The sequence below is a fragment of the Protopterus annectens genome, chromosome 2.part1 (assembly GCF_019279795.1).
Source record: "Protopterus annectens isolate FY-2018-M chromosome 2.part1, PAN1.0, whole genome shotgun sequence".
Taxonomy (NCBI): domain Eukaryota; kingdom Metazoa; phylum Chordata; order Ceratodontiformes; family Protopteridae; genus Protopterus; species Protopterus annectens.
This window is the reverse complement of record NC_056729.1, coordinates 1,877,090,557-1,877,104,932: the sequence shown is the minus strand read 5'-3', so window position 1 is coordinate 1,877,104,932 and position 14,376 is coordinate 1,877,090,557. Positions and strand designations below refer to the sequence as shown.

The 14,376-nt window shown below is 37.0% G+C and overlaps 1 protein-coding gene across 7 annotated transcripts in view; it reads right to left on the bottom strand.

Moving 5' to 3' along the window:
* The window catches only part of DCTN1 (dynactin subunit 1), a 1,835,652-nt gene that overhangs the window by 663,089 nt on the left and 1,158,187 nt on the right, over nucleotides 1–14,376 (bottom strand). For all 7 annotated transcript variants that reach the window (XM_044063298.1, XM_044063299.1, XM_044063300.1 and 4 more), the window contains one exon: nucleotides 8,864–8,926. In XM_044063298.1, the coding sequence (XP_043919233.1) occupies nucleotides 8,864–8,926 (63 nt within the window). The remainder of the gene's footprint in view (nucleotides 1–8,863; nucleotides 8,927–14,376) is intronic.

Genomic DNA, 14,376 nt, shown 5'->3' with positions numbered 1-14,376 from the left:
AGGCAAAAATACTAAACATTCTTGACTTTGCTGCACATATGGGAAACATATAGAATTCTTTCTACTGTTCACTGGTAAACTGCCTTTCCTGCTCTTCATCCGAGTCTTTTCTATCTCGACTGATTCTTGTAGTTATCATGCAGTATTCTTATATGCCCTACTAATCATCCCTTTTAAACAGCTACTTCTGTTCTAGATTCAAAATACTACACCAGCTGCTCTTTCGCTTAGCACACGCCATCTTTTACTCTTTTCCCATGGTCTTTTATCAGTCCTTGGTACAGGAGATTGTCTCAAACCTGCAGTTCAAACTTCTGTTTGGCCTCATACTTTCCCTAGTTATTTGCTCCCACACATTGGCTCCTTTGTTAATTTTATCCAGTAAATTATACTTGCAGTCATCCGTATGGGTAAAACCTCCTTATTTCTTGACCCCCCCCCTTGAGTTTCATCGTCCTCTTCCACTTTGATTTATAACCTTCTGTGACACACACCTTAACTGCATTGCTCCAAAGTTTCTTTACAAATCATGTAATCCTAAACCACCTTCTTCTATTGGCAGAATCAACTTATCCACTTAATTCTTGCCCTTTTCTGCTACCAAATAAATTATTATTAGTTATTAACCACATCATTTCCTTGGGTTACTAAAAAAGGCCTGCCCTGTAGATAAAATTAAAGGGATTAAAACCATTAACTGCTTATATTTTACTATCCAAACCTATAATCAAGAGCTTCCAGTTTCTTAGTTCTTGTTTTATCTTTTAGTCACTTCCCACTTGTCGTCAGTTGCCATAACAGAATCCCATTCAGTCCACACATTTAAAGTTCATCATATCATGTCCCCATGAATGTGAGTACTGCTGAATCCATCTGCTTGCGGGTACATAGACAAGTACTAGGCTACATGCCCGTTGGTCATTTAAGCCTAGCTAACTTCCCTTTCAAATGTGAGACTCAAAACCTGTACTTTGTGAATGCGAGGTAAACACCTTAACCATTATACCAAGCCCCATCCTCCTAGAAGCAACCCTGTACCTTGTGTTTGTGAGGTAAACACTTCAATCATTACGCCAAACCCCAGTGAAGCTTACTACTATACCTTTTGTTTTATCTTCAATTTTAAATCCAGGAAAAATGTTAAACTATCTCCAAATGTTCCACAACATCAAAATGTCCTTTTCTGGATTTATCAAATAAAGGATATAATCTGAAAACATGGTCTACTTTTCTCCAGTACCATACCAGTTGTATCTTTGGTTCTGAATCCCTTATCTACCTTGCAAGTGGCTCTAAATATAAAGCAAATAACAAAGGGGAAAGAGGACAAAGCTTCATGGTTCCTCTGTTAAAACACAACTAGTAGGAGAAGAACCCTACAGGAGTAGATTCTGAGGCTGGGAGAAGTGTAAAGGTGCTAGGTGACATAGGTCCTCTAACTCTGCAGCAGCAGAGCTGAATAGACACTTTTAAGTCTGGAACAGGTTCAAAAAGAGACCAAGTAATGAGCACTCAGAGTTCAGTGTCTTTTACAAGAAAAGTGCTCAGAACTGAAGAGGGCAAGCAAATTTCATTAGTTCAGCATCTTTAAAGAACACTATGATAAAGAAAGCTGGCACTACATACATGTTTTTCAATATTCAAGATCTGACAAGAAGCAGCCATATAAAGTATTTTGCCTAGGTTTTTGTCTTGTAGTAAAGACAATATTTAGCAAAACCTAGCATTCCTAAAACAATTTAGGAAGTCTAAAAATTTCCCTGGCCAAATAAATAAAGCAAAACAGTTGATTCAAGCTAGAATCCAGATCCTTCAAAACAAGCTGCCCATAGCGTTGTTGGGTGATGCATAACAATAACTGTTACAGAGACTTTACAAGAAACATTATACACAGGCCGAATAAAATGGCTTACAAAAAAATTATAATACACACACACACAGACACACACACTAAAACCACCTCAAAAAAGAAAGACATTATGGAACTTGATAAGTTTACCACTTTCATTCAATTTACTGTTTAAACTTCAAAAGAACACATACAACCATATACACTTTAAGTACATTATTATCACAATCACATAAATAATTTCAATGCCATCACTTCCTTTCCATGTCATTTCCTGTAAAACCATTTGGTCAATTAATGACAGCATCACTTCCTGAATTCCTCCATTTTTAAAAAGTAAATACATAAATCATAACATTGGAACCATGTTAAAACACATAAAAATTGGATTAATATTAACTATTCTGTGTAGAATCTGATGTCCTTGTATAATTTTCCAGTTATTAGAAATGATACTTTTAATGCATGTGAATTTCTACTTTTGGACCCCATCTGAATTTTTCAGTTTTGGACTAAATCCATTTTTCAAAATTGGAGAACACTTAATGGGTCTATTTACCTCCACTTCTTTTATTAGTTCATCAATTTTATCATGACCATAATTTCTCCGCAAAACTATTTTTGTAAATGACATTTTCAGTTTTAAACCTGCCAATGTCACTGATAATACGTTGTCTAATAAACTGTCCTCTAGCAATGTTTAACTTCATAAAATTAGGATGCTGACCATACCTCTCAACCATACTGAATTACTCGGTTTTTACAGAGTTTTGGGGTCCAAATGAAGGGGTGCCATGATTTCCGAGTGCCACCCCTTCATTTCCGATTTTTTCATTTTGTTTTTAATTTTTTCAAATACCACACTGTCGGAGCTGATGTCATCACTTGCGCAATAACATTAGCTCTGTCAGGGTTACCAGCCAGTTGGAATTGAGCTCAAGGAGCTCTTCGTCATTTCTGGCTGGTCAATGCGAGCGGGAAATCATTCGCTTTGATTTGGAACAGGGAAATTAAGTTAACAGCAGCACTCCTTTCGTGGTTTTGGATTACAAATGTGGGAATCTCACTCGTTTAGGACAGCAGCACTCCATTCGTGGTTTTAGATTACAAATGTGCATTTCATTTGGAGCAGTAGCCAGGGAATCATTTGGATTACAAATGCACGTTTCATTTGGAACAGCAGCCAGGGAATCATTGAACAACCGCCGTTCATTTAATTTAGCAGCCAGATTTGGATTAACCAAATCAAAGGTGTGTGCCTGTGTGTGTGTAAATGCCCCATGTAATACACCTGGCGGCTAGAAGTATTTCAGGCTCAAATCCTGTACCTTCGGAACAGGGTAAAAAGAGCCTAATGTCCCTAGTCACCACCATTTCTGAGCTTTGTCCACATTTGTTGTGGTAAGAGTTGAGAACAGTTATGATGGGAAGTGAAAAGAAATTTGTATTCCCCCATTATTGTCTTTGTTGTTTGTCCAGGTTTTTTGTGCTAAGAGTTGAGAGTTATAGTGAGTGAGAAGTGAGAGCTGAATTTGTATTCTCCCATATTGGCTTTGTACAGGTTTTTTGTGCTAACAGGTTGAGAGCTATGGTGAGAAATGAGAACCGGATTCACTAAATGATAGCCATTAAGCTTCAGTCTTCCTATTTTTTAGAAAACTGCTGATTTGGCATAGTGGTATGCTGCTCTGACTGTAGTGCATAGGGTCCTGGGTTCAAAACTTGCCAATGAAATGCATGGTGGTAACACAACATCTTATTCTAGCAACTTTCCAAAATTATACAAGCAATGGTTAAACTGTGTCACTGTTTTTTGACCCCCCCCCCAAAAAAAATTGAACTTGAAAATAATTGCGAGAAGCTGTCATTCTATTTATAGTGTGGGTGTGGAAACAGACTTTTAGAATGGAAATGTTCTGAATTGGGTAATTCTGTCATTATTGGTTCATGCATTTGTTTCTTTGCCTACAGTACAGCCTACTGGAAAAATGCTCAAACAATAAATTTAAAATGCACTCTTAACAAGTGTTTGTATTATACAAGAAATATAACTTAATAAAGTCAGGAAGGTGTATCAAAGAAAAGAACAAATATATGTTTCTTGTTTTGTGTGCAAGGGGCCAATGATTTGAAAATGGCCCAAAGGTAATCTTTATCCACCACTGGCCAGATGCATTTTCTTTGGATGTGGTGTGGGTTTCAATGCTATTTCAATGAATGTGAGTTTCAAGGGCAGAGAAGTTTTAATGCCAAGTCCATTTTCATTGAGACAGTATTGCTTTGTTTAGCAGATGTCAAAATAAAATCCAAATAATCACTGTAGAAGTAAAGCAGTATGCACACATTAGTTTTTATGGGAAATGGGGCAAAATCGCCAGGCAATGGGACATTGGAATGGCTGCAGGGGGACTCTGGTGCCATATTTTGGTTGTCTGTTCTTCAGTTTGCGTTTGAAAGTTGATATCGCACAATTCCATTGGAGTGAGTTATGTAATTATGTATGCAAATTAGATGTTAATCAGCATACATATTTGTACCTATTTTTCATGGGCCTTGTCCAGATTTTTGATGTTTCCAGGTTGAGAGGTATGATGTCTAGTGAAATCCAAATACTTGTTAGTAAATGTTTTCCTTCTAAAAACACTTGAATGAAACATTTACAAAATGTGTCCAAGGTAACGTCCACAGTCTTGTTTATGCTGTAAAAAAATTACTCAAATTCATCTTCTGTGCCATTTCAAACAATAAATGTCATCAATAAACCTTCTGTGTAATGAAATTAACTACCACCCATCCAGTTTGATAAGAATCTCTTTTTCCCACCAACTAAGATATAACAAAATGCTATAACTGAACTGTGTACAACACTGATATAGAGATATTCCATTTCCAATGCTATCCAATATTTTTCATTACCAGAAAATTTATATTAAAATAAATCATGGACAGAAAGTTAAGAATCTCCGACATAAAAATCTGACTTTTGAACTATAAGATTTCAAATACAATCAATGTAAGTTGTCACAAATTCAGTTTTACTAGTCCCTGAAAAAACAACTAATGAGAATGGAAGATTAATATAGTTTTTGTATATCTTAGGACTACCAAACAATAAAGTTGGATGTTCAACTACAAAATAAGTGTATGCCTCACAACAAGACGGTGTCTCGTTCGATTCTCAGCTAGAGCGTCTTCTGTGTGGAGGCATACGTGAATGGGGCGTGCCTTCGTTGAAGGTTGTGCATCAAGGCTGGTAACTCGGCACGTAAAAATCCACTACCAAACATTAGCGGACCAGAGTTCCGCTGTGGCGACCCCTAACCGGGATAAGCCGAAAGACACAAGAACAACTGATTGTGATAAAACCCTGTTCTAATACGTGTAATATCTGAGAATCAATGTATCTACAATGTCTTAATATTAAAACATGATTTTCAGATTAAGGCAAGAAAATACTAGAATTGCAAATCCATGTTTGTTCCACATTTAACTACTTGTGCATCTAATGAAAGTTTTTATGCAGGAAAGACAAGAATGTTGTCTAAAAAATATATGAACACAAACAAGATATTAAAAACAAAGATAAAAATAATGACTAGGAAAACACAAATTGGATTGTAAAGATTTTCATAAATTTGAATTTTTTTGTGCTGGATCATGTACAGTTATGATGTAATACAGGCAATTTAAACAATTTTTAGAAGTGAAGAAACTTGGATGACAGTTGTTTTAGCTGCGGATATTCATCCGGGTCTTAACGAAAATTTAAAAATAAAATGTGTTTTAACAAGATTCAAATAATATGATTTGTGTATTTATTTAAAAAAATGGAGAAATTCAAGAAGTGGTGTTGTCATTAATTGACAGGAAATGACATGAAAAGGAGTTATGTCAATTAAATTAATCATGTGATTGTATAATAAGGTTCCCCCACCCGATTCTCAGCTGGAGTGCCTTCTGGGCGGAGAATGCACATTTTCTCTGTGTTTGCATGAGTTTCCTCCAGGTGCTCTGGTTTCCTCCCACATTCCAAAGACAAAGTAGGTGGACAGGACACACTAAATTGGCTACAGATGCGAGAGTTGGAAGAACTACTGAGGCAAGGCTATCCACCTAGCTTTGTAAAACTTAACTCTAGATGACTGTCACCTGTTAAAGTCACATCCCAACACCTTGTGCAAAAATGGGGATATGGGTTGTGGGTGAATGGATGGATTGTGTAAATAAGGTACTTAAATCAAGTGTATATGGTTGTGTGTGTTCTGATAAAGTTCAAACATTAAACCGAATAAAGGAGCTAAACTTACTATACTCCAAACTGTCTTCCTTTTTTTTTCTAAAACAAGAAACATCTTTATTAAATCATCATATTTGACACAGACCATGTTACATTTATATAAATGACAACAAACCATAACACAATCCCCAGTTGCAAATATTATACATACCAAACAGTGCCGGCACAAGTGTAGCTGCAAACATTCTACATCACTTTTGACATACCCAGTCATTGTTAGTGAGCAATTGCATAGCTCATTCAAATCCTGCCTTCTTTTAAACCTCGTTCTTCCTCTGCATATACTGATTCCACAGTTCCCATTTTTTTTCCTATGTCATTTGCTCCTACCCTTTTATAAAGATCCCAGTTGTTTTAACTCTGTTACTATCTTCACTACTTCTAGTAAAGTTGGTTTAGACTTAGATTTCCATTGTCTAGTAATTGCTTTTTGGCAGCCATCATTATTAGACTCAGCAAGGCCTTATGGTGTGTCTAGGCAATTCCAAGTTTGTATCATAGATCAAAAAATCATTTCCCTTGTCACTGCAACTTGTTCACCCAGCATCTCAGAAAGAGCAGTCTGCAGGAAATCTTTACAGTCGACCAAATCATTACTTTCCCAGAAAATATATCCCCAGTTGTCTCTTTCTGCCCCATCACACCTTCAACATTTGCTGTCTACCTGAGGAAAAATTCTTTGAAGTCTGCTTCCAGGCAAAGATCTGAAATCTTCTATGTTTTGCTGCATACTTGGGAGACATACATATATATCCCCCCATTGTTTTTTGTGACTTGCTTATCTAATCTCTCTTCCCAGTCCTAACCTCCTCTGATTAATTTTTATAGTTACCATGCAATACTTTACATGCTCTACTAATTATTCCTTTCTTAATGGCAGCTTCTGTTCTAGATTCTACTAAAAACTCCACCAGTGCTGATCTTTTGTTTAGGACTCCCTTATTTCTTTCTCTTTGTCTATACTCTGATGTCAAGCCTTGATATGGAAAGCAATCTTCAGCTTGCAGTCCAAAATAAGTTCTTGGCATCTTCCCATTCTATTACCCTTCCCTCTCTAGTTATTTGCTCCCAGTACCCTGGCCTTTGCCAGTTTTCTTCAATATATTCCTGTACTCTCATGCCTACTGTCTGTACCCCTAATGGCAGAATCTCCTTTATCCATTCCCGTGTTGGCTTAGTTCTTAGAAGACATTCTGTAACTTTATGAATATAATATTCTGTATGATTACTGTTGTTCTAAACTGTCCTCCTTTCTTGGTGTTTTTTCTAAACTGTCTTCCTTTTTTGAGATGGTTTTAGTTTAAGTTTGCAATCAGTTTCCTCCACCATTTTTTAAATTTATAAATATATATATATATATATATATATATATATATATATATATATATATACACACACACACACACACACACACACACACACAAGGATCCAGTTCTTCATTTCGAAATTACAAAATCCCAAAGTTCAATATATCAAGCTTACAATCCATTTCAATTTGTAATCCAGAGATCTTGTAATCTCGAAATAAAGAAAGAAAAAAAAAGGAAAAAGAAAAACACGTTTTTGCAGGGGGCAAGCCCCCTTCCTGTGCCCCCCACACCCCCTGCAACTTAAATAGACTAATTCTGAGATTGCTCTACAGTGCAGAAAACAGTAATATTCCCGTTCCGCACTGTATAGTGATCTGCATTACTGTTACCTGCACTGTAGAACGATCTCTGAGTTAGTATATTTAAGTTGGAGGGGGTGTGCAGGGGGCTTGCCCCCTGCAAAAAGATGCTTTTGATGTGTTTTTCTTTCTTTTTATTGTTTTTTTGTAATTTCGAGATTACAAGATCTTGGGATTGTAAGTTCGATATATTGAACTTCGGGATTCTGTAATTTCAAAATTAAGAGGTGAACCCATATATATATATATATATATATATATATATATATATATATATATATATATATATCTATATCTATATCTATATATATTTTTTTTGGTTTTATACATCTATATATATATCCCTAGGGCCTATACAAGCCCAGCCAAAAAGGTACCCTGGCTTTTGCCACCCAAGAAAATTATTTTCCATTGCCATATATATATATATATATATATATATATATATATATATATCAAACCCATTTGATCAAAATTTCATTTGATCGAAAAACAGTATTCAAGGCAAATAACAGGGATTTGTCCCCCTCCCCAATGTCGTGCGACCTGGAGTTGGTATATATAGTTGGGGGTGTGGGGGGTGAAGCCCCCCCACCTAGTTTCCTTTAAACAAAGAAAATAAAACAAAAAGTACAGATTTGAAACGAAAATAGGTGGGGGGCCACCCCCCCAACTGTATATACTAACTCCAAGGTTGCACGACATTGGGGAGGGAGACAAATCCCTGTTATTTGCCTTGAATACTGGTTTTCGATCAAATTAAATTTTGATCAAACGGGTTTAGGTCAAATGGTCTTTCGATCAAATGAAGTAGACCCATACACACACACACACATATATATATATATATATATATATATATATATATATATACATACATATATACATATACATATATATATATATATATATATATATATATATATATATATATATATATATATATATATATACACACACACACACACACACACACACACACACACACACACACACACACACACACACACGCCATCTAAAGGAAAATGAATCTCAAGCTTTGACTTACCTGTAAGAAGGACCGCAGTCTGCCCACCTCAATGGCCATGCAGTCTAAGGCACTCTGGGTAAACTACAAAAAAAAACACAAACAATGTTATTGGGAATGATTTTATTTCACTGACCTTGTAAAATTACTCATGAATGTTATACAATTACACAGTATATGTGCATTTTAAATGTAGCTCTTTCCTGTAATTGCACATACGTGTATGAAAACACAACTCTGAGATCAGAAATAACGTCATCACTAGCTATACTAATTGTTACATTATGACATCACTGAGTAAGAGATTTGTTCCAGGAACCTAAATAGCCCAAATTCATAAGCTGAAATGCCACAAATTCTGAAGTTACTGGTGTGCACATATCAACTCTTAACTGGCAGTGAGCCAAGACCTACCTACAGCTTGTTATGCTTAAGTTACTCCAAAACTCTAATACATTAACTGTCATCATCCTTGCTAAGGGAAATGAGCAGAACTGCTATAACCTGCAATGCTCACAAAAAAGCCCAGGTAAAAAATGTGTTTTCTGTGGCATCAGTAAACTAATGAATCAAACTACATCAACATCCTCCTCTCACTAGGATTTTGCCTTCTACTGCTACCTACCTAATACATTTATATGGATCTCATTGTTGTGAATCCTGAAGAGTTATTACAAGTACTTTGAATTTTAATACAATAAAGCAAAGGAGGAGAAAAATAAGTTTAGTGAAGTTGATTTGTTTTCACACACTGTGTTACTAGTGAAGCTGATTTGTTTACACACACTGTGTTACTAGTGAAGTTGATTTGTTTACACACACTGTGTTACTAGTGAAGCTGATTTGTTTACACACACTGTGTTATTAGTGAAGTTGATTTGTTTACACACACTGTGTTACTAGTGAAGCTGATTTGTTTACACACACTGTGTTACTAGTGAAGTTGATTTGTTTACACACACTGTTACTAGTGAAGCTGATTTGTTTACACACACTGTGTTACTAGTGAAGCTGATTTGTTTACACACACTTTGCGTTACTAGTGAAGCTGAATTGTTTACACACACTTTGCGTTACTAGTGAAGCTGATTTGTTTACACACACTGTGTTACCAGTGAAGCTGATTTGTTTACACACACTGTTACTTTACTTTTCTTCTCTCTTCAGCCCTCAAATTGGTAGTTTCACTACTTAGTTTTGAAAACAGGCCTCATTCCAAATGACACTTCAATCCCACCATTTTTGGCAAAGAAATATAAAACTACATTATATAAAAACTCAATTATAGAGACCTTTTGGGGAAAATGAGAAATCTAACCCCAAATGGATGATGGCCACAATCCTGATTCTCACCTCTCTTTCCTAACTGAATATATCCCAGCCTATGGAACACTTTGCCACAAAAAGTCAAAGTACTACTCTGGCTACCTTTAAGGCTAGTCTTAATGACTGGATGGTAAGACACTAAATTACAACAGGGTGGGAACATACTGACTTACAAACCTATCCCTCCAACTCGTCTTCATGTTTTGGTGTAGGTTTAGATCTCTAGTGCTGATGCTTGAAGAGGGCCTGGCTTATAAAGAAACTGGATTGGGGGCTTTCATGGGTTGAAAAGCTAAACACAGGTCATCTCAGAGAAGCTAGAAGGCTTGCCTGGTTAAAAATTTTCTGGGGCTTTCTCAGCTGAGTGACATGCTTGGATGTGAATATATCAAAGGGGGGCACTGTATTCAATGACAGGTAATGACAAGGGAAGAATACAGGGGTAGAACGATTTCTTTGTCTCTTGAAGATATTTTCTTGGTAATTAGCTGGGCAAAACAGAAGCACTTCCTGACTATGGTGGAAACATGATCACATGAAAGAGTTACCCATACAAGTATCCAGGTCTGTTATGAAGAAAAATGCCATTTATAACATATGAAGTGGGAGCATTTTTTTTGCAGAATGCTAGTATGTTGCATTTTTTTTATTTAACTTTAGACCATTTTATGACATTCAGTACACCAGGAATGTGCGCATTCCAACCCTTGAAGTAGCTGTTTCCTATCAGTGGATGAGAGAATAACTATGCCCAGCTTGCAGTCATCAGTAAACTTAGTCAACCACACCTCCGGGACATTTGCTTGGAGTATGCAAAATAAATATCAAACAGGAGGCCGTAGCACACCACTCGTTACAATTTTACTTTCAGAGTGTGTCCCAATAACTTTCACGACCTGTGATCTGAAGGATAGCCAATTTGCAATTCAGTGAAAAACACAGGGGTTTACATTAACTTAGCCTAATGTTTCAATAATTCCAGTTTGAGGAACAGTACCAAAAAGCTTGGCCAAGATGACATAAGCAGTGTACACAGTGACCACTGTGCACAGCTTCTGTAACCTTTTCAAAGAAGCTTAGGAATTCAGGAAGCAAGACCTCTCTCTCACAAAACCAAACTACATGAGGTCTAACTCAGTTAAGTTGAGGTGTCTGCATGAATGAATTTGGTTACAATATGTGCATGGTTTTGAATATATGGCTAATGATGCCGATGGGCATGTCATTACCAGGGCCTGTAGAGGGGCTACCCTTGTGTAGGGGGAGTCACAGTGGCTATTCTTCAGGCATCAGGCACAAAACCTGTAGACAAGACTGATGTGCAACAGTGATCTATTAGAATATGTAACATTAGTGCAAGTTTACTTACACAACTGTACTATATCTTCATCATTAGATCACCATTATACTAGTATAAGATATATGGGAAAATTACCAAAGTTTAGATAGCCAGGGAGAAGGGGGACGACAGAAGTCCAGCAACATCTGGAAAATATTCTTAGCAAATCCTTCTCTTGCCCTGGAAAAGGAGTCATTCCCATAATTTAATTAAGGGGTGTACAGACAATGAATATGCCGCCTCAAATTCTTCTAGATTCTACCCTTTTCCTAAAAGTTGTGGTAGAATGACCTTTGACTTTGAAAGGAAAGGCCTTTCCATGGTAAGAATAACCAAACTGGACTGCATGGAATAACCATTTAGAAACGGAATGCTTTGCCACTGGTTGTGCCTTTTTCTTACTTTCAAAGAAAATAAAAAGCTGATTTGAGACCCTAAATTCCTCTTGCCTTGTTAGTGTAGTATACGAGTTACCTATGGACATCCAGAGTATGTAGGATTCTTTCTCCCTTGTGTTTAGGTTGAAGAAAGGGCATGTAGAAATGACTAGATTGATTTAAAGTGAATTATGAAACTCCCTTTGGCAAGAAGGAATGGCTGGTTCTTGAGGATACCCTATCCTTATGAAAAATTAAATAAGACTGAATTACTACAACAGCTTGCAACTCAAATTCTCCTAGCAAAAGTGAACGCTGTAAGTAACCATGTTTTCCATGTAAAGAACTATAAATACGCCTGATGAACTAATTCAAAAGGAGCAAGTACACATTTTTCCAGTATAAAATTAAGATCCCGAGGAAGAGACATCTGTTTTTCTAGGTGGAAAAATATTGTTTCCAGAAATTGTTTTACTTGAGATAAGGAGGAAAAGATGGGATCTAAGGGAAATAAACACAAACTGCTGAGAGATTAATCTTAACAGATGACTAGGAAGGGCCTGACTTGAAAAGATTACACAGATCCTGGAGACCAATGCCACTTCAGTATTAAAAGGGTCCTGGTACCTGTTAAGGCATTAATGAGAAAATCTCTGTCACTTAGCTAAATAGGATTTTCTAGTAGGAAGTTTATTGGTCTCCTTTAAAAGCTGTTGCATATCCTCAGAAAAAATGTGCCCGAGGGCGATCAAAACGATTATCCAGGCAGTGATATACAGAAACTGAAGGATGGGGTGAATCGGAGATCCCTTAACCTGACCAAGTCCATCCTGTGGGGAAGTTTATTGTGATTGTCTATGGATATTTTCAAGAGAAGGGAACCACTGTTGTTTGCTTCAAGGAGGAGTCACCAGGATTATTTTTGGAGTCTCTTTCTGGATCTTTAAAAGAGCTTATAAAGGGAAGAGAGGAAGGGAAGTAGGAACATTCCCATACATGGGAAGGAAACAGCATGCGTCTTCAAAACCTTTATTCAATGCGTCTTGCAGAAGAACTTTTTCAGTTAAGAACTGAGGCAAACAGATCTACTTGGGAATTACAGCTGGATAATCTCCTGAAAGACCTGTGCATAATTTCTACTTGTGGAGGTCTGCTATGGACCTGCTCAGAGTGTCTGCCACAGTACTCTGCTATTAGCAGCCTGTAGGGCTAGAATGTCCTGAACAGCAACTTTCCAGGCTACCATGACTAATCTGCATAGCAGTGTTGTCTGCGATTGCCAAAAAGACCCTGGAGTCCACAAATGACTCAGTTTGTTAAAGCATTCACCAATGTCAATCTCTTTTGATGTTTGCATGCTTTTTTTTAAATGATGGTTCCAATGACTCTGTACCATGAATCCCTTTGATAGAGTCCCAGTGGGAATGTCTGAGGCAATCAAGGTCAGATTGGGAAGAGGCTGAAAGGGAAATTGGAAGACTTGGAGTCAGAAGCAATTGGACTATCCACCAGAAGGTGCTGGCAAAGAGTCCAGACATTTCTGAGAAACCATTGAGTTTTTCTTATGTACAACTTGGCTAGGGAGATAATTAGAATTGTAAAGACAATGTACCCAAAATCTTGAGATATTCCATAGCAGAAGTTATATGCTGATGAAAAAAAATGAAGAAACTGTTCTTGGTAAAAGGGCACTTTTACTGAGGCAGGTATGCCATCATTTGTCAAGTGTCTAGTACGGATCCTAGAAATGTTACTCTACGGGAAGGACTGAGAAATTATTTTGCCATATTGTGGTGAAAACCTAGGTGATAAAACAGGTTTTTAACAGAGAGAGATTTTTCATAGTTTTGAAGAGAGACCATTAAAATAAGAAATCCTCCAGGTAAGGAAAGATGTGAATGCCTTCTGACATAAAATGCAATTGTTGGTGGCAAGACACCTTGTATATACCCTCAAGGTGGTGGACATACCAAAGGGTAAGAAAAACCTGAAAATGTGAACCTGAAATAGAAGACCTTAAAAAGAATTTGGAATTTCTGTGAATATGAATTTGGTGATATGGCTTTTATATATCTAGAGCGATCTAGAGTGATCAAGAAACCTAAGAGGAGAAATCACAGAAAAAGAGAGACTGTAGGGTAAATTTTGTGAACTTTGCAACCCTGATATGAATATTTAAGAAGGATAAGTCCAGAACAAGCCTCCAGGTTTCCTCTTTTTGGGCAACTGAAAATATTCCTGAACAAAACCCATTTAAATTTTTGAGCCACTAGTGCAGATTCCATCATGCTTTTGGGCAGCAGTTGAGAAATGACGGGATGAAAGAGGTGGGTTTGATTTTCAGGATTATGCAGAATTCCTAGGTTTGGATGGAGACCCAATGCAGCCTGTACCATGAATCTGCTGTGAACAGCTAAAATAGAGGCAGGTAAAGAGAGAGTCCTTTAAAGGTTTAAACAGGTGCCAGGGTGCGTAATAGAAAGGAAGAACAG